Source organism: Pararge aegeria, chromosome 5, assembly GCF_905163445.1.
Source record: "Pararge aegeria chromosome 5, ilParAegt1.1, whole genome shotgun sequence".
NCBI classification, from domain to species: domain Eukaryota; kingdom Metazoa; phylum Arthropoda; class Insecta; order Lepidoptera; family Nymphalidae; genus Pararge; species Pararge aegeria.
The window spans coordinates 15,910,092-15,934,987 of NC_053184.1; the positions used below are offsets into that span (position 1 = coordinate 15,910,092).

At 34.7% G+C, this 24,896-nt stretch overlaps 1 protein-coding gene across 3 annotated transcripts in view; it reads right to left on the reverse strand.

The window, feature by feature from the left end:
- Positions 1-24,896, reverse strand: part of LOC120623614 (kinesin-related protein 4-like) — a 54,985-nt gene that overhangs the window by 27,049 nt on the left and 3,040 nt on the right. For all 3 annotated transcript variants that reach the window (XM_039889680.1, XM_039889679.1, XM_039889681.1), the window contains exons 4-19: positions 24,635-24,709; positions 22,377-22,582; positions 21,252-21,377; positions 20,205-20,340; positions 19,127-19,335; positions 15,256-15,398; positions 13,264-13,323; positions 12,069-12,181; positions 10,227-10,394; positions 9,926-10,079; positions 4,350-9,855; positions 3,443-3,617; positions 2,802-2,937; positions 1,851-1,950; positions 1,689-1,719; positions 1,171-1,282 (exon numbers count right to left, since the gene is read on the reverse strand). In XM_039889680.1, the coding sequence (XP_039745614.1) occupies positions 1,171-1,282; positions 1,689-1,719; positions 1,851-1,950; positions 2,802-2,937; positions 3,443-3,617; positions 4,350-9,855; positions 9,926-10,079; positions 10,227-10,394; positions 12,069-12,181; positions 13,264-13,323; positions 15,256-15,398; positions 19,127-19,335; positions 20,205-20,340; positions 21,252-21,377; positions 22,377-22,582; positions 24,635-24,709 (7,450 nt within the window). The remainder of the gene's footprint in view (positions 1-1,170; positions 1,283-1,688; positions 1,720-1,850; positions 1,951-2,801; positions 2,938-3,442; positions 3,618-4,349; positions 9,856-9,925; positions 10,080-10,226; positions 10,395-12,068; positions 12,182-13,263; positions 13,324-15,255; positions 15,399-19,126; positions 19,336-20,204; positions 20,341-21,251; positions 21,378-22,376; positions 22,583-24,634; positions 24,710-24,896) is intronic.

Sequence of the window (24,896 nt, forward strand, 5' to 3'; positions counted from 1 at the left end):
CCTACTTCCCTAATAATATTAGTTGGGATTATTCCCAACTAATATTATAAATGTCAATGTAAGTTTGTTACGCTTTCACGCAAAAACTACTTAACCGATCCTCATGAAACTTTTTACACATATTCTTGGAAGTGTTAGAAGAAATATAGGATACTTTTTATCCCGACATTAAGCTCGGTTCTTTTGGGAGAGAAGTTGAAAGTGTTTCGATGATTTTACACCATAACTCCGAAAAATTATAGCCGACTTAAATAATTATTTTTGTACTATAGAGGTTATAATATATGTTTAATTTTGCGCAAACTTTGTTAAGATCTCATGAATGTGGTTGGAGATATAGGACAGAACTCCTCAACGGACAACAGCAAACCCCTCATTTAAGGCTAAGCGATACTGAAAACTCTAAATTGAATGCCACATCAAAAACAAAATCAAACGCAGACGAAGTCGCGGACAACAGCTAGTATGATATAAGGGAATAGATTGATTAGCATTAATCAACGTACATACGTAACGGGCTTTGTACGCTGATTGTAGCGTACTAAGCCTATCGAATAAAAAGAGCTCAGGCACGTTTCGCTTGTTACAATTATTCGTTTCGGAGCGAAACGTGCGTAGAGGGTACATTGCCGAAGATCTGTTTGGTGTGGAGTATAAGGATTTAAGAAATTATAAATTACACCATACAGATTCTCCTGCTTTTCGCGGACTATAGCAAATTAAGCTTAATTTTCATAATATATCATGGATTTCCGCAAAGTAACGCCAGCTACTATATATATATTTTTGGGCACTAAAATTTAAAAAAAGATTACGTGTCTCTAGGTTTGTCTTTCTTTTCAATTATTCTTTCAAGCTTTTCAAGAAAAATAAATGATAGCGGCATTTTAGCATTGGACATTGATTTTACGAAAAAAAGAGTCTGCTCCAGAGTCGTTATCCAGTAAGGAAATAGCAGTGGCGTGCACTTCATACATGCATGAAAGCACTGCCTATCCTAAAAAGTATATATATATATATATATATAGCTCGTATGGAGAATTTTTGCCGTTTTATGTAATTTTACTGCTGTATGCATACCCTGGTAAGAAACCCAGTGCACGCCACTGGGAAATAGGTGAATATATTTGTATGGAATAATTACCTATTCAGGGGAAGGGAATTAATTACCTCGTGGTTCGGGCGTAAGGCGCACGCTGCGGTGAAGATCGTGTACGCTTTGGCGGCGGCGGCGACTAGCAAGAACGCTGCTCGATCTAGATTGGTCCTCTTCCTTGTCGCTCTGTGTAAACAAATAACCCGTCATATCATATACATACACAGTGGCGTGCACTCCATACATGCACCAAAGCACTGCCTACCCTAAAATTTATATATAACTCGTATAAGACGTTGACGGCCGACTAACGCAGTGGGCAGTGGCCGTGCCGTGGGTTCGATTCCCACAGCTGGAAAATGTTTGTGTGATGAGCATGAATGTTTGTAGAGGGGAAACCCCGGCCAGCAAAAAAGCCAGTAAGAAGTTCGTGAAGGTCATTTGCGACTTCGAGCGAGGGAAGACGGCATTTTGTCATGTCCACCATAATGGAGGTTATGACTTTTAAAATAAATTCGAAATTTTATTTTTGTATGCCTATCACATGCACTTATGAAGGTTTGTCTGAGCAATAATATCTGAAATATCTTACCTGATCATTCTTGAGTAAGAGACTGTCGCGTCTGAAAACAAAATAAATTTAGTAAATAGATTTAGTGGTAGGAGAGCTTTTTGTGACAAGAGTTCGTCCGTGGAATTATGCTTATTTCAGTATCAAAGCAGCATTGTGTTCCAATAAAAAATGTACACTCACCCTTTGTGCATCAAAACTGGAGTGCTTCGACTAGAGCTGTCGCCATCCACATCCATGAACACATCTTCTGTGATTGTATACGATTTCAACTGCGCTGGCTCTGAAATCCACCCGTAGGGTATTGATTGTGATTATGTTTAGCATTATCATCAATAATTTATACCAGTAAACTGCTGGACTAGACGCCTTCCTCAACTGGAGGGTTCGCCCATAATCACGACGGGCAGACGGGCGGATAATAATAGTGGAAGCCAGCCTCGTACGACACCCACAGGAAGAGCAATCATTATTTGGCATAGAATATTATACCTTACAAAACATGGTTATTTTATTTTACGGGGATATTTACGCCTTTAAATTGATTAAGTGTTATAAACATTTCGTTACGACCCATAGATAGTTTACGCTGGTGAATTCGCGGGGAGAAATTAAATTCCAATTGATCCTGGGTACCATTCCGGCGGGATTATACGCGCGTTTTTCGCAAGTAAATATCACTTGCTTTAATGGTGAACTTGGTGAAACGTAACTTAAGGAAACCCGCGTTAAATGGTGATAGCCCAGTGGGTAGTACTTCGACTTCACATTCGGTGTCGGGGCCGAGTTCGAATTATAGTTCGAATTTTTTTAATTATGTGCCTTCAAAGGAATTAAAATATCACTTGTTTCAACGTTGAAGGAAAACAACGTGAGCAAACCTGCATGCCTGAGAGTTTATATATATCTCTTCCATAACGCCCTAAGTGAGTAAACAATTAACTTGATTTTCTGCATAGACTTAGTTAAAAGTTCGGAGTATTTTTTTATCCCAACAAAACCATCAAATCCCACGGAATTTGTACAAAAAAAACCTGTCATAAACGCGGTCGTAGAAAGTCGGCAACAGCTTGTTGTATGATAATTTGTACTTTGGTTTTGGTTGTTTATATTTGTATGTATGTTAGAACGCACCTTCGTTGTCGTCAGCGAACATTCGTTTCGAGTCATGGATACTCTGGCGTCTTCTCCTTGTCGTCTCGGCCGTAGCCTCCAAAGATGTGCGACGTTTACTGTTCTGAACTTCTTCTTCCAGGTCGGAAATCCGAATCTAAAATAATATCACTTAATAATTTCACTTATCGCAAATAATACGTTTCATGATAATTCATTCATAATCGTTCTTATTATGAAGTCATTTTTTTATTAATGTAAAATAATATAAATAAAGAATATTAAAGCAAATATACACTTAGAGAATTGTTATTAATTTTAAAATATTAAAAAAAACATACATATTTACATTCATAATAAAGATGTTTCGAACTGATGTAAAATATGTATAATTTTTTTATTGTATCGTTCTTTTATATAATGCGTCACAAAATCGACTTCATAGGTTTTTAGTTTTTTACTAGCTATGCCTTGTGCGCGGTTTCACACGCGTCAACTTCGAATCGCAGCATAGTGCTACATAGTCTACAATTTCCTCAATATAGCCTAACAAGCGCAGATTTTTTACATGTCATGGCAGTAGAAGCATCAAATGTTAGCCGAACGTGCTAGGCAATCAAAGTTGTCTTTAGTCAGTCAATGGATGTGATGGGGATGGTTACCTCCAATGACAGTTTCCCTTTTCTTAATTTTTCAACTTCATCTATAGAGGATTTCATATCATTGGTTAACTTCACACATTCGGCCTCTAAGGATATGCACCTCTGTGTTAATTCCTGTAGTTTTAACTCCTTCTCACAAGCCAACTTGTCATCTTCTTCTTTCTGTCTTTGTAGTCTAAAATAGAAAAGAATTAACGGAATTTTAAAAGTCAACATTTTTATAGTTTCGAGAAATTTACATCTATTTCTAAAAATATGTTGCTCTTGAAAGGATTTTTACAGTGCTGTCTTTCTTGTTATTAGTTTGAGTTACCGGTAGAACAAGGTTTAACATTTTACCACTACGTTTGAATTAAAAAAAAAAAAGATCTTGCTTCGAGGAAAAAAATGACAATATAAAAACTGTCAAAACTTCACATTTATTCCTCATCAAAATTAGCATTAGTATGCATTCGATTAAGTTGCCCGTAGCCCCATCATGTTTTTATACCGAAATAAAAAACATTCAATGTCAAAAAAGGTCAGTAAAAAATGCTTAGTTTTCGAAGTAAAGACAAAAACATACATTTTTCAATTCGACGCAATTTTAAAAATAGTGCACCTTAAGTCCATCTTGAGACATGGTACTACTATAAATTATAATCACAGAGAACCTTCAATTCTAAATGGCTAAACTAAGAAATTTAAAATTTTGTATTCTTTGAGCACCAGACATTGTACTAGGAAATGATTTTTTTCATTCTTAACGTACGCGTTTACCATATCTTTGATGATATCTTATTTTTACTCATACAGAAACATATATGTTTACCTAAATTCCAAAACTAAATGGAAAAGGAGACAATGAGAGTTTTTTTTCCAAAGAACTGCCTATGCATTAAGAAGTACAAACAGAAATTTAAAGTACCTGTTTATCATTCGGCTTTGAATTTCTGCAGTTTTTTCATGTGTTTTAATGTTCATTTCTAAACGAGAACAATTTTGCGCCTTTTCTTGTATCTGCTCCTCTAACTCTTTGTTCATGGCAATCAAAGTATCTTTGGTTTGGTTCAAAGTTACAAATTTCGCTTTAAGAGTGTCTGTGGCAGTAGAGCTTTCTTTGGCAGTTTCTCTTAACTCGAAGATATCTTTTGTCATCTTATCCAAATCAATTTTATTTTGTTTAATTACTGCAAATGCTTTCTCTAACTCACTTGAGTTACTTTCTTTCTCGTTTATAACAATCTCATTAATAGTTTTTAAATGTTTAATCTCTTCCTGTAATTCAGATATTGATTTCACAAGTTCTGAAACTTTAAATTCGTTTTCGACGAGATTGTTTTCATTATATTCTTCTATTTTCGATTCTAAAGACCTAACTAAATTCTCTTTATTCAATAAAGTTGCTTTTAATTTATTGACTTCCTCGGTTAATTGACTTATTAATCTTGCATTACAATCATTTTCTTCAACTTTCTTTATATGAACAGTGTTTAAAATTTCAAATCGAGAAAATTGAGTATTAAGCTCTTTTTCTTTTTGCGATAAATCTAATTGAATATTAGACTTTATTTCTTTTATATCTGCAAGTTCTCCAGTCATTTTGTTTAATGCTGCGTCTTTAAAATCTAAAAGAGTTTTCAATGTATCTATTTCAGCCGTTATATTATTTTTTTCTTCTTGCAATAGTTCATTGTTACTGATTATGTTCAATGCAAGCTTAAATAATAGTTCTACAAGTTTGTACGTTGGCAATGTTAAATCTATTTCCTCATTTATAATATTTTTGTCTATAAGTTCACTAAAACCATTTATAATTTGCTTTCTTAGGTCTTGTTCCATCTTAACGATATCGAGAGTCACAGATGCGTTAAGCTCATTTATTTTTTCATTTTGTCTTTGTAACATATTGAATTCAATTTCTTTTTCATTCAGTTGCAATTTTAAAGTTGAACAACTCTCGTTAGCAATATGAAGTTTTTTAACTATTTCTTGTGTATCGTCTTCTAATTTTACATTATCATTTCTCAGTCTCTCCATTTCTGCAGTATGGTTTTGATGCAACTGTTGCATTGCATACTCAAAAACTTCTGTACCACAAATTCCAAACTCTTTATGAATAACTTTCAAAAAATTGTCCTTGAAACGAATAAGGATATCCTGAACATCATTTTCAACACTTAAACCGGCAATATTATTACTGACATGGGAAACTACGTTGGCCAAGGTTTGTAAGTAGCTATCTTTTTCTTCCAGTTCTTTTGCAATTCTTAATTTTTGTGTTTTTATGTCATCTATCATTATTTGCAAAGCATTTTTTGAATCCTCAAAGTCTTTCAATTTATTTACTAAATTTTGAACTTCATGAGCGTGTTTAGTTTCTAGGTAATCGTACAACATTTTCATAACATCTATTAATTTTATGTCACACCCAATATTTTCTTTATCTGTTTCCGTTTTTTCAGCATAATAACTGAGACACTTTTCTTTATCTGAAATAAGGATTTCCAAAGATTCCCCTGGAACATTTGGAATTACACATTTAATTCCTTGTGAATTTAATTCAAAATCATCATAAGAAAACATGGGAGAATTTTCAATGTTGTCATCCAAGTCCATGGCATGGCTTATATTTAGATTGCTACGGTCTAAATGGTTCTTAATTGTAGTAACTTCTTCTTTTAGTTCTATACAATCTTCTTTGCCTGCATGCAATTCATTTTGCAAACTGCAGATTTTATTGCAACGCGAGGAACTAACTGAATCGCTATAACTACGCTCTAATTGAATATGCGATTCGATTGCTAACCTATTTTCTAAAGATATGATCACTTCGCTTTTTAATCGACATTCTTCACATGTGATTTCTTTTTCACTCTTATTTTTTAAGTCTTCTATTTGTTTTCCTAATAATAAACAGTTGTCAGTAAGTTTGGAATTCAGTTCTTTTAATGAATCTTGTTCCTTTTTAAGATCATCTAGTTCCGAAATACTTTCAAATACTTGACTAGATAAAATATTATTTTCCTCTTGTAAATTCCTTAATTCGCCATTTTTGTTTTTTAAAGTTTGCAAAATTTTTGTTATTTCACTTTGTTTACTGTGGGATTCTGCTTCTAAAACACTTAACTTTTGCACAAGAAGGTCAATTGATGGTACTTCTAAAGTTAAATCTTGATATTTTTGCTCTATATCTTTTTTTTTTAATTCAAGTTCCTCTAATTTTTTTGTCACTGTATCAATTTCTTTTTGATGCTTTTCTACCATTGTTCGCATGTTTTCTTTATGATTACAGTTACAAAGTGAATCTATAGGTTCAGTGTAGTTTAAATTAAGGTCAGATTCGCAAGTATTTTGAACTTTGATAAGACTACTGATTGTATCAGTCACATAAACATTCGAATTTTTATTTTTAGAATATTCATCCACAAGATTTCGTAATTTATTGTTATCTACCTTTAGAGATTCTAATGTATCTAGTATTTTTATATAATCATAAGGAGGCGTTTCCATCTGAGAATGTAACAAATCATAATTGGTTATATCAATCAAACTCGTTTGACAGGCTACATCGTTATACGTACTAACTTGGGTTACATCTAAGCATGTATGATCATGACCAACTAATGTATTATTACATGTTGTTAATGTCACATTTGTGTCCAACATTAAAAGATCACCGTCCAAAATAGACTCGTTTTTGAATTTAGAGGTAATGTCTAGAATATTTGGTAGAGAATATCGATTGAAACTTTCATTTTGTTTGTGTTTATTTTCTGATTTGAGTAATATCATGAGATCTTGCAACTGACTTTTCAGGGCTGGTATATCTTTTAGACAAACATTATGAAAGCGATTTTGGTGATGCTGCAAAAATTTTATTTGAGAAGTTAGAGATTTATTCTCCGCATAAGTAGTCGCGGTCAATGTGGACATGTTAGTGCGATGATTGACTACTTTTTTTTGTAACTCTTGTGTATTTTCTACAAGTAACTGTACCTCTTCTTGAACTTCTTTTTGTTCTTTTACTAGAAAATTATTTGTTATTTCCAACTGCTCAATTCGTATTTTTAAATTTATATTTTCTTCTTGTAATAAACTTAAGTCTGCCGATAGCTCCGGGCATTGGCAGATGAATTTCAGGTCTGTACTATTACTTGACGAACTTTCCAAACTAGCGTTTTCATTGGAAACACATTTAATTAATTTATTGCAACAAATTGTTAATAGGCTTGGAGGAGATTCTAGGGATTGTTTTGAAATACACTTCTGATCACCACTTGCTAGATCCGTTTTTGACAGTGGGCTATTTGCATATAGCATCTCCAGTTCTGAGTATTTTATTTTAAGTTCAGTGTTTTCTAGTTCTAACATTTTTATTTGATCTTTCATTACTAATTCATGCTCTCTAAATTTATCCTTCCATTCTTTGGCTTTATTTTCTATAATTTCGATTTCACTAGTCTTTGATATCAGATCACTACGTAATTCTTTCAATATTATATCACTTTGATTTAAATTAACTGATATTATTTTACCATCGGTTTGAATATTCTTTATTTCTGCAGTTAAAACTTCTTTATTACATTTTTCTAAATTAGATATATCTTTTACCAAGTTTTGGTTTTCTTTTTTGAGTTTATGGATTTCGTTCTTTGCTTCAGTCAATATTTCTTTTATATTGTCGCATTCAGTTGTTTTTTGTGCCTTAAATAACAAAATATAATTAACAATCTTATCGAAAATTAAAATAATTTGCTCATATGTCCTATTTTCTATATCATTCTCAGTCTCGTTCAAGGAACTGTTTTCAATATCTAATTGAGAAGCCATAATAGTGACCTTTCCTAAAAGATTTCTCAGGACTAACATGCGTTGGTTTTTTATATCTTCAATTTCTTGTAAATGTTTAGTAGTTTCTGATGTAAGCTTGGACTCAAACTCCAATTTAACATTGTTGATTTCCAATTCTTTATTTTGTAAATTATTACTTAGATATTCTAGCGCTGTTCTTAGTTTATCCATAAGATTTTCCATTTTTAATTCTATATCCTGATATGAACCTTCATGAATATTTTTGTTGGTTTCACTATTATCACAGACATTATCTTCAAGGATCATATTGTTGAAGCATTGACTATCATTACATAAAACATCTACGGCATTACCAAGATCATTAATTTTGGATTTTAATTTAATAAAGGTATTTTGATGATGTTCAATTAAAGCACGTAAATCGTTTTTCTCTTTGACTATGTCGATGGCAATCATTTCCAAGGAAGTTATATTCTCAGTTAACGTTTCAAAAGCAGATACCAAACTGTCAATCATTATTGGGACTTCTAAAATTTTTCCGGACAGCAACACTATTAGATTATGTAACTGTAAAGATACTCTTGCAAGATTTTCTTGCGAAGCTTGTTCTACATTTCGCAACTCAGCGATTATGTTATCCTTAGTTCTCATTTCTTTCTTAAGGGTTAAAATTTCTTTTGATAGGTTGTCCACTTTAGATTGAAGTGTTTCTTTTTCTTGTTGTTTTTTAATTAATTCGAAAGTTAAGTTCTCTTTACATGTTTTAAGATTAGCTATTTCGCCTAAGTGTTCCTTAGTGTCTTTATCTTTAACTATTTGCAGTTCTGATAGCTGTGTTTTTAGTTGCTGTTCTACACTCAGAAAACTATTTTTTGTTTGTATAAAATTATTTAATTCAGCTATGTTACTTTCTTTCAAAGATTCAATTTCTTTTAGTAGGGATGAAATTTCGGTTTTCTTTCTTTTAAGTTCTTCCTCTAAATATTTGAAATCAAGAGGAGTTTCTTCATCGAGAGATGATTTCAAGTTTCTTATCTCCTCGTCGCGTATTTCCAAAGCTCTTTTAAGACTCTGTGTAATATTTTTCATATTTTCATTGTTAGCTATAAACAACTCTTCATTTGCTATAATAGATTCGAAGTCACTGTCATTTATATGGTTCGATTTATCTACCTTGTTATATAATTGAACTTTTAATTCATTAATTACTGTATTGTACGACTCAATGTCAGCCTTTGCAGTCTCGTTAGCTAACTGCTGACTTGCAATTGTTCGGTTTAAATTGTCTATCGTCGATTTTTGTAAGCTATTTTCGTTTTCCAGGTACGAAATTTTTTCTTCAAAATCAGAAATTATTATTTGGAATTTCTTATTCATATTTTCTAAACTATCTATTTTAAGATTTTGTGCATGTAAATCAGCTTCTAATTGGAAAATAGTATGATCTTTGAGACACAACTTAGAATCAGAATCATTGATCATACGAAATCCAGGATGCAAAACAGTTTCTTCTGCATTTATAATACTGTTTTCATTATCACTATTGACTAACGACAGATCTCTTGATAAGTCCATAAAGTGTGTCAGCTCTTTTCCTAAGGCATTTGAAGATATTTTACCTGAATATTAAAAACATACTATTAAAAAAGTACTTTAAACTATAATAAATAAAGGACACGATTCACATACCTATTTTTTCATGCTTCTTCTTAAGTTCATTTTCCTTCAATAGGGACAATAGTTCTTCTTCCCTTTGTTTAGCTTTTTTTTGTAATGTTTCGTAACTCACTTCCCAGTCTGTTAGTTTTGTCGTGTAGTTTTTACAGGTTGTTTCTAGATTAGACTAAAATCAGAAATTTATTTTAAAGATACCTACCTGGTTCTTATTAATACAATGATAGGATCGAGGTGCAACAAAGTGTTACAATAAAGCATCATTTAGTAGATTACACAACTTAAATTGTGTTGTTGTATCAATTTTCTTCCTCACCTTAGCAGACGCGATATTTTTTATTTCTTCCTCTGCCTCACTTATTTTTCTTTTTAATCGCTCCATTTCTTTGTCCTTTTCCATACTAAGATCATTAAGTTCATTTATATTTTCCTTTAAATTAGATATTTTTAGGGATTTGTTCTCCAATTTCTCCATCAGTTCTACCTGAGAAGAATGAAAAAAATGAAATATATCATGCAATTATAAAGTTGTAATCTTCACCCTGAAACTGTCAAATCCGTTTAGAAGAAAGTCAGTCCAGTTTTTACTATGATCGAAATTGAAAATGTACAACTTTGATCAAAATTCTACTAAAAGTACTAGAAAGCAAAGGCTTGAGCCGTAAGCCGTCTGAATATATAATTATATTATAGTGTATATGATACATACGTCATCAGACTTTTTATGCGCAAAATCAGGAATTTTGCGTTTCAGGCGAAAGTCCACTTACTACTTAAGAGGTTTCACATTAGTTTTTCATTTTCTTAGTATCACTTCGGAGTTAAATAATTGGTGATGTGCATTAATTTGCATCAGATCAGGTTTACAACGTCACAACCTTGTAACTTACACTTACTTGTATAAGCTCGTCAAAATTTGATCAGCTATGCCTAAGCTCTATATAAATATTAATAAACTTATTCTTAATTAAGATTATTCTTATTAATGTATTTTCACTACTTCCCAGGAGGCTTACGCCCAGCGGTGGGAATTTTTAGGTCCTTACAGATGAAATTGGCGTTATAACGTTCTGACTTTGATCTCAAATAAAGGAGATATTTGAGATCAAAGTCAGACTTGGTTAGGAATTCCAGGTTTAAAAACCCTTTTCATTTGTTTTTCCCTTTTTTGGTTTTTCCTTTGCGTCACTGTTTACAAAATGGTAAACTTGAAATTCCATCAATCTCGAGTTCCATCGTCGCACCAGTGCTGCAGAAATGCCTCAAGATTAATGATGTGTATCGCAGTGGTGTAAAAGCGAATTCATTGCAAAGCACGCCCGAGCTAGCTGCTGGCTGCGGCGTTAGTGATGAAACTGTTTTAATCTACTTGAAAAAAATTGGTAACATGAAAAAGCTTGAAAGGTACCTCATAAATTGAGTGCAGCAAACCGACAAACGTGCGTCGACTGCTGTGTAACATAACTTAACCGGCACAACAATGAACGGATTTTAAATCGAACCTGTGATGAAAAGTGGATCCAGTACGATTATTGGACACACATTGCGTACGATCCTGTACGATTTGCGTACAGGCAAAATCCAGTCCTAAGCGAAAGTTGATTAAAAAAAAAATTACCCGTTACCGTTAGTCATTCACTCTAATTTTCTTATAACTGGCCAGACGATTATGGCGGATGTCTATTGTCAGCAACCATGATGGTAAAGCTAGCTGCTAAACAACCGAGGCTGGTCATTCGCTCTAGGCCAATGCTGCTCGAGTACAACACTAGACTGCACAAGAGACAGCTACCAGATTAGAGCAGCTTCAATTAGAATGTCTAAGACATCCACCGTACTCCCCGTACCCAGGTCCAACAGATTACAACTTTTTTAGAAACTTGGATAATTCCTTACAAGGGATAAAATTCAAGTCCGATAGGGCAGTAGCGCCTTCAAAGATTTTATTGTAACCGAACGGTTTTTTTTGAGTAAAGCGATCCATGAATTACGTATGAGATAGCAAAAGTGCATATATAGCAATGGTACATACTTTGATTAAATAAATATATTTATTAATATTTAAAAGAAATCGACTTTATTCCCTCACTTACAAAACGCCAATTTCATATGTATGGATCTAACATAATACATTGTGCATATTTTTCTAAACACTTACTACATTTGGCGTATAAATTTTCTCTCTTTCAGTCAACTCTACAATGTCTTTTAAGTTTTTTTCAGCTTGCTTAGCGTTCTTTCTTAATATACAAGGAGGAGTTTTTGATGATTCTGAAAATAAAATACTTTGTATTCTTACTAACGTAAATTCCATTTATTATGATGTGAGTATTATATTTTAATGGGTATTTAAAAGCTACGTGCTATGTGTATGACAGTTTTACATAATATATACCAACTTAATTATGCACTATGTCGTGGAAAGGTGAATCCTTGCCCCGACTCATGCCCCGAAGGAAACGACTTGAGCAATCCGTAATTTGTTAATATACAATCACAAGGTTTGTATAAGATAAAGTTGCTTGAATGTCAGGTTTCTGAACCAGCTATCAAAGTTGCACTGATGGCGTTACAAGTGAATACTTGAAACTAATAAGCGTACAAAAGGTATACTAAAATTAAACGGCTCTTAAAAGTTGTGGCTACTAAGCCTAGCGACTATATAAGATAAAACTATATATGATATTCGATGTAGTTTATTGAAGTAAAACTTCTTTATGCGCGACTAGGGAGTAACTCAGTTTCTTTTTTGAAGGAAGTAACGCTTGTTGATTTATCCGCAAGCTAGTGGCAAATATCATTATCAATTAGGATTATTTATTTCCAATATTCTCAAACTGATCAATTGTGAATAGCAAAGTGAATAAAAATTCAGTTTAAACAAAAATATTTTAAATTGCAAAGTTTTTTGAAAATCTCTAATTATACTTGTTCATTTATTACTTTTGTAATAAATAAATTATTAACAAATTTTCTGACGATTGCGACATTCTACATAATCTAAGGTTATATTGACTTGTGCTTATCTAACCTTCAATATTCTGCTCTCAATTATTCTATTTAACAAATGAAAATATTTATAAAATGTGATAGTTATATTAATGAATTATAAATAGAATATAAAATAAAAAGTGAATATTAAACAAAATAGCGGAGTCCCAGGAACATTTTACTCCTTCGTCAATAAATAATAATAAAAGTTTTACTTCAATCGTGCGTAAAGGTTACACGCACAAACTTTTTATCCATATTATTTAATTTACACAAATTCTGTTTTGTTAATTGAATTTATCGAACTTGAAACTACAATTATTAGTGCCTTTCAGTTACCAAAAACACTACTAATATCTTACCGTAGCATCCATGATACGGCGAGCAGGTTTGAACATCTACCGAGGTGTCGTCATCGCTATCTACAAGTAAATTGGCACGTTAGATTTGTTTTGTTGGTAGATGTGCGTGCGTTTGCTTGTTACGATTTTCCTAAGAAACTGCTAGACCGATTTTAATACGGTTTATAATAGGCACGGCAGGTTCTTAAATAATATGTTTTAAGGCAATTTATCAAAAAGGGGCAATGCAATTTGTGCAATGTTTTTAATATATTATGTAAGGCGTAGGTATTATATTGCGCGTGCGGTCGGCGGTTTCCTTGATCCGTTGCCACAGCAACTATATGCAACGCCCGCACCGGCCCGACTACCTCGGTACAAGTCGCGGCAAGTAATTCTAGCGCTGAACGAAACGTGGAGGGGATAGCTGCGCATGGGTACTGTCGCGCAGGCAATACAATCATTGCTTTAATTAATAAACAGTATTTAACCATTAATTAATAAAGTAATGGTTATTATCCAGATAATGATAATTGTATGTTTGTGTGTAGTGTAAATGCATGTTTGAGTGTGAGTATATGTGTTTGTAATTATTATAGTTTAGAGTTTCAAGTTCCAAAGATTTCTTGTTATCCAGGCTATAATTTTTAACAAGTTTATAGGGAATAGAAAAATAAAAACATTCATGAAAGCAACAACAAAAAATAACAGTAATAACAATACAATTCAGAACGCGACTGTACACTGGAAGCGCGCGGTATGTCATATCGGTGCGGGAGACGGAATACGACTGGAGAGCCAATAAGCGCGTGCGAACAATCGAACTAATAGGCGAACAAACAAATTAATAAGGAGTAACTCACGCTACGTTTATTTTAGAAAAAAATGTTTTTCTGTAATAATATTGTGAAGAAGAATTTTTTTTTTGTATTTTGTACCCAATAGGCTCCGGAAGTGCTAAAAAGATTTTAACCATTCCTTCGCCAAAAGAAAGCTAAACTATCAAGAAGTAATATAGGTTAAAATAAATTTTCAAAAAATAACAAAATGGAGATTCTTAAGAAAATTGCAATTGTAACCCAAAGTAGCTAACTTTTCCCTATAAAATTCATTAATTGGCTTGCGCTGAGAAACTATTGATGATCCATAAAGTTATGTACCTACTACATAATTAAAATACAATGAGTACTTTGTACCTACAAAACAGTCTGGGAAGGAAAAAAAAGAAGAAAAAAAATCTAACCATCGTAGTTAAGTCGCAGTAGCAGCTTATGTGTTCTAAAATTTTACTAGATCGCCGTTTGAAACAAAAGTGGGTTACATTACTATCGCAGTTATGAAAATAACTAGTTTTATCATCGAGGGTATTTATATTTATTTATTTTTTGGGTCTACCAGCGATTTCACAAATATAAAAAAATACACAGAGTATGCAAAACTATTTAAAGGTAAACACACTCCATGCTAATTTTTCTTTTAAATATTAATAATTTTCAAAGAGAATCAATAAAAACGAATCCTTGTGTTTACAAGGAACAGAAACAAATGGAAAAAACTAAATTATTATTATAAAAGAAGTTATGATTAAATTATGTTATATAGCAGTACAATATTTATTCTAATTGGACATTAAATGTAGAAGTTATCGTGAGATTTAAAAAATTATGGACACCTAACCAAAACTTAATTGGAAATGTTCTATTTAAAACCCGATTTTTTTTTACAAGCATACAAAACTTAAAAACCTGATTTGAAAACAAAAACAAAGGTAGACAAAGTCGTCGGCAACAGCTAGTGCTATATAAAAAAGAGATATGCTTTACTTCCTTAGTACTCTATTTACTACATATTAATTTTAGAAAGAATTTTTTTTCTAGAAAGTTGAAAAAAAGAATAAAAACTAAATTATTGAAATACGAGCAGCTGATTTTAAGACATGTCAGCTTGACAGCGACCACAGAAAATGAAGAAGACTATAAGGAAGTGTATATTTTTATATTATTTATATATTACCTAGTTCGATGACTTCGTCGCTTATTGTGACCTTCCTGTTGTAAGGCGGCGGTGTAATCAAACGATCCTCGGTTACACTTTGCAAATTTTGCGACGCACTCTGGATCGGAAGGAACTCGGGCAAGGTGTTTAATGACACCGGGCTGAAATACGAACGATAAATATGCAACTTTTATTTTTCTAAACATTCTATACTTAATTATCCAATGAATACAGAGCTCTTCAAACATTTAAGCATCAATTTTTTCGATAAACTTATTTCAGAAGCCCAGAACGTTTTATTGTCACTTTTCTGGGATAAAAAAAGTATCCCGGACGGTTATTACGTTAGCTTGCATCCTAGACGGCTCTAGGATGCAAGTTATCTTAATGGATAATATTATGAAGATTGATGCAGTTGTTGAGCACATTTTATAATAATGTTATGGTTAAAAGTACAATGTTGAACAACCAGTCAGATTTGAAAAATGTTTTTTTTTTTGCATTTCGACCCACAAATTTACATAAAGGAGTTATTGGTACTCATCATTATCAACCAATTACCGGTCCGCTACAGGGAACAAATCTCCTCTCAGAATGAGAATGGGGTTTACGGCCTCCTAAGCCTTAGGAATTCTTCACGGGGACTCCCCGTGGTGGCGGTAGTCCGGATAGGTAGTCTTCCCACTTCCTCGCGAACATTATGGAGAACTTTCATGTATGCAGGTTTCCTCACGATGTTTTCCATCACCGTTACAGCATGTAAAATTTATTTTTTTTTAAATTAAAAACGCACATAACTCGTAAAAGTTATAGGTGCATGCCAGGGATCAAATTTTGTACCGTCGAAAGGGAAGCCGAAGCCACAACCGCTTTCACTGCTTATTTGTACTAAAATTGTATAATTAGAAAGACTTTATATTACGGAAGAATCCTTATGTACGGAAAGCAAACCACATACATATAATGCAAAAACTTTCTTTATATACGTTTAAATGTAAACCAACCACTATTTTTTTGTAACTGTTGTCTTCTCAATGGTTGCCTGGAAGAGTTCATTATAAGTGACAAGGCCGCCATTACACCCCTATTTTAGTTATAAGTTATTTTTGTATTGTTTTATGTAGATTTAGTGTGTAATAAAAAAAACATATGATCAAATATCTATCAATAACTCAAAATTAACTTTAAGTGGGTTGATCGCTCTCTGCTTAACTTAACTGCGTCCATTTATAAGCTCAATTCATAAGGTTTTTTTTTATTCCCTAGACTGCAATCTCACCTGGTTGTAAGTGATGGATGCCGTCTAAGATGGTAGCCGGCAGTGGCGAGCATAGAGGTTATGCAGATGACATAAACTGAAGAAAATCTTCAGTACGACTAATAAAAAACTTAAGGATAGGCATTGTAAGAGTAAAAAAAAGCCTACCCTTTGGTTTTCCTAATCCTAAGGTTGCCTGGAAGAGATCGCTACTAAGCGATAAGGCCGCCCTTTGTATCCTACTTTTAAGTTTATTTTTGTTTTGTCCATTGTTCTTTTTTACTATTTGTGTTGTACAAATAATGTGTATAAATAAATAAATAAATAAATATTCATAAATCGTACTGGAGATTTACTTTATTTTATATGCACGCCACTGGTAGCGGGCTAACCTGTTAGGGAGTCTGGTAGTCATATTCCTAATCGGTTTCTACGCGACATCGCACCGGAACACTAAATTGCTTAGCGGCACGTCTTTGTCGGTGGGGTGGTAACTAGCCACGGCCAGACCAGACCAGAGAAAATTCAGAAATTATAAATAACCAAATTACCCCTCCCGGGAATAGAACCCGGGACCTCCTATTTAAATTCACAGCGCCGCCGATGCGCCAGGGTCGTCTGATATAAAGTAGAAGGCTATTTAACATCACCTTCGGACACCTTGGATCCGAGCAAATGGAGTATTACCATAGGTTGGCGATACCGTCGTCGCGTATGTACCGAGTTTCGATCGTAAGCGGAATATGAAATGTAGATGTAAACCAACATCTGACGAAATGATAAACAGTTTTTAGGTTAACATAAAACATAATTATAAAGTAACATAATATTGTTTTAAATAGTGCTTACCTACCAACAATGTTTCAAATTCTCTTCTTCTTCGTATAGTGAGAAAATTATTTTGTCACTGTCATTTACTACGTTCTTGTTGACACAATACTTTGTTTCTTTTTTTATTTATTATTTATATGAAATGCAAAAGTTTTTATGTACATATTGTAGTTAGAGTTGTGAAAAATAATTTACCAGTGTCTCGCTCCGGCTTCGCACGTGTTTTGTACTGATTAATAAAGTATTATGATTAGGGTTTATTAAGGATTATGGTCCTTAGGAGATAAGGATTACCATTTTTATCGATCTTTTTTAAGGTTTACAATACCATAGTACATTAATTTGATCTGGTATAGCGTATGCAATGCTAGCATACAGAGTATAGCGTTAGCGTTTTTTTTTGGCATTTTTCGATTTTAACATGCATATAACCTACTTATAAACGTCCCACAGCACGGCTAGCATGAGCAAGAGACAATTATATCCTCGGGGAAAGGATAAAAATGTATCTTCCCCCACAGCTTTATCAAATCTCAGAGCACTGGCGCACAAGTGGAAATAATATCTAAATAATATATATGTATATGTAATATTAAACGAAGGTAAACGTCTCCTATTCCCTTTTTCCGTGCTTTAGCACGGCATGACACGTTTATATACCCTGATAGGGAATATAATCGGGGGATATAATTTTTGTTTCCTGTCTGTGCTAGCCCCGCTGGAATTTATTTATCGATTGCTGAAAGTTGCATTGCAAAGGTCAAAAGATATAAGCGTACAAACAGGGAGTGCGACTTTATTCTATACGATGTAGATAGATAGATAAAGTCTTTATTGTACAAATTAAAAGCGAGAACAAGAAAAAAAAAACAATAAAAATATATATATAAGATGCGCAAAGGCGGTCTTATCGCTTAAAGCGATCTCCTCCAGACAACCCTTTATGGTAGAGAATTAGGTTAGGGAAAACGGGATAGTGCAAACAGTGATACAATTAAGTTAAATACATATAAATAAATAATATATACATACATATAAATGACAATGTGAAGATACGAAGCTTTGGCATGCGGCTCTGCATTGGATATTTCCTTAAGCAACTTTGTTTAATGTTTGTGGACTATATAAAGGAGCCTTTTATTTGGTGTCAACTTTGCTTTCATTGCAGTTGGTACCAAATCGGCTAATGGTACATTCGAGTATTGCAATGTTTGTGCGAAAACTTGACCATGCCAGTCTGTACACAGACAGACTACTTACTTGCTTGATAATATTAACCCTGTATTTGCTAATCGATGTCATCTCTCACATCATATGTGCTCTCATCGACGTAGACAGATGACATCGATTTGCAGGAAGATGGATCCAAGCGGCACAAAACAATCTGTACATTTGACGGCCTCCTTGGCTGAGCAGTGAGCGCTGAGTTTTTAAGTAGAAGGTCCCGGGAGCAATCCCCGGCAACGCCAAATTAATTTTCTCTGGACTAGTCTGGTGGGAGGCTTTGACGGTGGCTAGTCACCACCCTACCGACAAAGACGTGCTGCTTAGCGATTAAGCGTTCCGGTACGAGATCGCGTTGAAACCGATTGGGGTATGGTTTTAATGTTACAGCCACACCACTAACATTTAGCCCGTCACCATCTTAGACTGCATCATCACTTACCAGCTGGTGAGACTGCATTCAAGTTAAAGGGGTCCAGCTCCACTGCTGGACCCCTTTAACCATCATGTCAACCTATGGAGTCCACACTCCATTGGTTGACATGATGACAATCATGTTCAAAATAAACGACTTACTTGTATTTGAGACTAGGAGTGCAGAATCTGGGCACAGTCGGCACGGAGTCTTCCTGTATCGGATGCAGTGTGGATATGGTAACTCTTCTCGGATTCTGCAGTTTCCGTCGCGCTCCGCCTATTATATCGGTGGTGCTCCTCTGAGCGAACCCATTCAGAATGAGTCGCTGGAGGCCGCCAATCCTCTTTTGTAAATTGAAGTTGTCTTGCTGTAATAATATTATATGACTAAAGGCACAGCTATACACTTATACTTAGACTCTGCTGTCCCTCCGTGTGCCACAGGCTGGCTGTATATATATACAACGTGCAAATTATGTACTTCAGAGGCTTTAGATATACATAATTTATCGTCTGCGAAACCGAAACGCTATAGCGTTTCGGTATAAGTTATGTATATTATAGTTTTTGAGTAAACCATTGTCATAGTTTTCACTGAAAGACATATACAGCCCTAACATCACACGCAAATGTAAAATCAATTGACTTCTGTCACTTTAATAGGTACGCGTCGCATAGCGTAGGTACTATGCACGTGTCGGTCTTTTATCTTCAATAGGGTTGTCATAAGTAAACACTTAGAATGTTTTGAATTAGTTTGTATGGAAAAATAATATGCTTCTTATATATTTTTCTTCCTGTAGATTTAATATTTTTAAAGCGTGATTCCTTATGAGATATATTTATGCATCCTTCAACAGTATTTTGTTATCTCTCTACACGTTGCAAGAAAATGATGTGAAATTTTTACAGATGCTGTATTTCTGTTGCGGCTATAACAACAAATATTAAAAAACAGAACAAAATACATATTCAAGGAATGGTGATTTGAATTTCCATACAACTAGGAGACAAGTGTTATTTATAGTGTTTTTATAGACAATGGTAAAGAACACTTACTTACGGCAATGCGCGAGTCTGACTCGCACTTTGCCTGTTTTTGTCATAGCTGGAAAAACACAAATCTCAGGTTTTTCTCAAAGCAGTTTTTCTACAAAAAAAAAAAGAAAGTAGCCCCTCGTAGAAAAATCATGTGAAAATAAAACCATGCATGCACATACAGTCAGACTTTAGTTACCTCAACGTTCTTTTTGCACTCCAATTCCGTCTTGAGCGCCGACAACTGTTTGGTTAGCGATTGAATCATCGTAGCGTTGGTCGCTACAGCATTAACTGCCGGAGTATTTTTGATAGATTTCGCTCTGTTAGCAAATCTGAAACATTATTAATTATTTACTACGGGAATGAGGAGTTACAATGAATAATTTACAATGAATAATTGTTAAGACAAACACTTAACTTGTTGACTTAATAAATATTCCTTGTAAAATCAACATCTCCTGAGGATGCTCCGGTTTCGGAGCGAAACGTGCGTAGTATGTACCCTACATTGCCGAGGATCTTACACCATACAGATTCTAATGCTGTTCGCGGAGTATAGCAAATTAAGCTTAATTCCTATAATTTTGGATTTTCGCAAAGTAACACCTGCTTCTATCCAATGTTCTCAAAGGTAAAATAAATAAATAAACATACTACACTGGACATTCGACACATCGCCATCTAGCCCCAAAGTAAGCGTAGCTTGTGTTATGGGTACTGAGATAGCTGATGAATATTTTTTTATGAATATAATACACATAAATACATATAAACACCCAGACACTGAAAAACATTCATGTTCATCACACAATCATTTTCCAATTGTGGGAATCGAAGCCACGGCCTTGGACTCAGAAAGCAGGGTCGCTGCCCACTGCGCCAATCAGCCGCCATTTTTGGCAATTATCAACCCATTACCAGTCCACTACAGGGCACGGGCCTCCCACAATGAGAAGGGGTTAAGGCTGTAGTGCACCACGCTGGCCCAGTGCGGATTGGTGGGCTCCACACACCTTTGAGAATATTATACAAAACTCTCAGACATGCAGGTTTGTGTTCACCGTTGAAGCAAGCGATATTTTAATTACTTAAAACGCACATAACTTTGAAAAGTTAGAGGTGCGTGCGTGCGTGCTGGTATTCGAACTCGCCCGCCCCCGATAGTGAAGTAGAGCTCCTATCCACTGATCTATGACCGCTTCAAAAGAATAATAGTAAATAATAACATAGCCACAATACATACTGTAAGGTTGATATAGTCTCCTCGAGGGCGGCGGGGGTCACAGCACATATAATACTCGTCTTCGCATTACCTCCGAGGGAATTTTGCAGAATACGCGTCAGTTTGCTATCGCGATAGTTTGCATGCCTGTAAAGAAAATTACTGTGACAAACATTGAAATAATTACCTACGCTCGCAATCGTAGATACGTTTTCGAATAGTGAAATACTGAACTTACTCCTTTTTTACCAACCATCGTTTTTTGTGAAACTATAATCATCCTACCAACCCATCACCGGCCCACTACCGGGCACGGGTCTCCTCCCACAATGAGAAAGGATCAAGACCGTAATCCACCATGCAGGCCCAGTTGGTGGACTCCACACACCTTTTTTGAGAACATCATGGATAACTCTCAGGCATGCAGGTTTCCTCACGATGTTTTTCTTCACCGATATTTTGATTGCTTAAAACGCACATAAATTAGAAAAGCGGCGCGTGCTGGGTTTCGAACTCGGCCCCTCGAAAGTGAAGTCGAAGTCCGGCCCACTGGGCCATCACCGCTTCATGTGAAACTATACTTTTGTCTATTGATTATCTTTAAAGACTTCCACCATCCACGAGACTTTTAACAAAAATGTATTGACGAATTGTACAGAAATCGGTAATACCGTAGTGGTTAGGACTTCGGTTCTACTTTCGGGGGAGCTGAGTTCGAATCCCAGCACGCGCCTCTAACTTTTCTAAGTTATGTGCGAAACCTACCTAACTGGGAGTTCACCATAATGTTCTCAAAGGCGTGTTAAGTCCACCAATCCGCACTTGACCAGCATGGTGAACTACGGCTCAAACCCATTGTGGGTGGATCCCGTGTTTTAGTTGGCCGGTAATTGGTTGATATGATTAGTTTATCAAGTATTAACATTTATTGAGAATACTGTTCAACTGATAAAATTGCTAATGACATCTTTGTGTACCATAAAACTTACCGCTTGAATCATGACCTCTTGTTTTGTAAACAATAGTTACGAAAAGTGGGTTTTAGCATCCTTTTTTTGGTAATCCGCTTTCCAAACTGCTAATACAGTAAAGTAACTTGAAATGAAGATATTTTTGATACAAAATCATGGGATTGTGGAAACTTACTTGTTTGGATCTTCGGACAGTTGTTTTATAACCAGAGCTAGGACTGACAAGGATTTGTTAATATGTGTGCCCTCCTTAAACCGCAGGCCCGTAGCACCGGTCTGACCGGCGCGCTCTGAGCCTGCCAAGTCGACGAGGTTAAGTTGAGACACGTTCACTGATCCCACTTCCTGTTCGCCTTCTATGTGCTCCCGAGATTCTATAGTCTGAAAGAAAAATGAATAGAATGCCCATAAAAATATAACCAAATTTAAAAAGAAAATGTACTGTAACAATATTAATATTAGAAGAAAAATAAAAACTTTTTGTGCAGTTTACTAGGCTACATAAAATTGCTAATTCATTCAATGGCAAGTGTATATTATTTTATAACAAATTACCGAATGAAATCTTTGAGATCTCTCAATAAGTTGTAGAATGTAGTTACAATTAATTGCTGGTGTGTCTTATGAATAAATAAATAATGTTAAGGATTACTTAAAAGCTTGGGTGTGAATTGTTCTAGCTTCAAAGCTTAATATAAATTTACTGTGGGATGGTGATAACAAAAAAAAAATTACCCGGCTAAGTTAGTTGTGGGCTCTTCTTAGACCACGGCGCGTTTGGAACCCTCGTAGCTTTAGGTTTCAGTTTGCGAACGAAGTTATCACAATCCCCTTACAATTATGTAAACATATATGTATGAACGCTTCATAAGTGCCTGTGATAGGCCTACATGAATAAAGAAATTTGAATTTGAATACTTTTACTCCGATTCATAGGGCCTTCCTTTAACGTCTGCGCAGCGACGTCGCGTTGACGTGACGTCGACGTCGCGAGTCTCCAGTGACAAGCGTTCTCGACGCGGCTTTGCAACGCCAACGTCACGTCAACGCAATTTTTGCGTTGCGCTTATAGACAACAGGTAAAATTACGCCGTCTCGCTCTGTTATTAAATTCAGATTCATTCTTTTTAATGTTATTAGAGTACATTGCGATATATTCACATTCGTAATCGATTGTACCTAGTATTTTCCCAAAATTCACGATGATTTTTTTACGTAAATTAAGTAAAAGAAAGAGAAATTATCGTCGAAGTAGTAAAGCCAACAGTCATTGAATTAAGAAGATACAGAATACTCATTATTGTATGCAGTGCATTGTGTCCTAAAACAATGAAAACGCCCAGCGCACGTCTCACTTCACACCCTAATCGAAGAATGTAGCTAGCTCACAATTCTTTTTCCATTTTCCCATTTTAAGGTGAACGCTTAGAATAGTATAGGTAAAATAATGACTATTAACTGCTAAATGCAATGAAGTGACTAACAGTTCTTTCGAGAAACCATTCTAAAGTGGAGTGGTTTTTGATGCTTTAATATCAGTCGTGTACAAGGTTTCTGTATGGTCCTAATATTGTGCTAACAGTAGTGTTTCCTCGTCGGAATCCATATTTTCTGCGATTGTACGCCTAAAATCGCATCATGTGCAACGTTTACGTTGTGTTCAGCGGGATGCACAACGTTAACGCTGCGCAGACTTTGAAGAAACGACAATGCTCACATGACGCCAGTGGAATGGATAGGGACCTTAGAGTCTTAGTGTGATGTTAAATAGCCTTTAACTCAAGAATTAAATAAATAAAAAAATATGAAAGTACAGACATTGCCATCAAGCCCCAAAATAAGCGTTGCTTTTGCTATACATACTCTAATGTCTCGCTTCTTAATCGTTTTTTCTCTTTCTAACTGACATTCTAGTATTTTATTCGAAAGTTGTGGCAGTCTCCAAGTCTCACTAATTTTTATTATTTTTTGTTTAGTTTCATAAGAGTTATTGTAATCTGTTGATTGTCCATTAAATTAATAAATATATCTATCTCCCAACGTTTAGCCAGCGTTTGTAATAAAATCACACTCCAAATCTATTCATTTCTTGGCTTTTCCTACTACAATATGCATGTGTTTTTTTATGTATTTTGTATGTAAAATACAGTTACCTGTAACCTATAACCTACCTCTTTAATCACTCTTAGTATATTGCTATCAACTGCATTAAAATCCGTTGTGTAGTTTAAGAAGACCTAAGCGAATCAACAGGGGGAACGACTATGTTGTATTCTATGTAAAGATATACATAAATACTTATAATATACAGATTAACAACCAGACACATTCATGTTCCATTTGTGGTAATCACTGCGCCGATCGGGCGTCAAAATGCATCCTAATTTGACTGGACCCGAAGATTAACAAGATAGATAGATTAAGAATACTTACAATTTGGAAGATAGAATGCGATCTGCTGCTCTCATCATTCATGTTTGTGGAACCGGTCTGTCTGTTGGCTTTACCCTAAAAGAATTACTATGTTAGATAGAAGAAATAAATTTAATCTTGTCTGGTGGGAGGCTTTGGCCGTGGCTAGTTACCACCCTAACGACAAAGACTGCTGCTAAGCGATTTAGGGTTCAGATGCGATGTCGCGTAGAAACCGATTAGGGGTGTGACTACCATACTTCTGAATAGGTTAGCCCGCTAC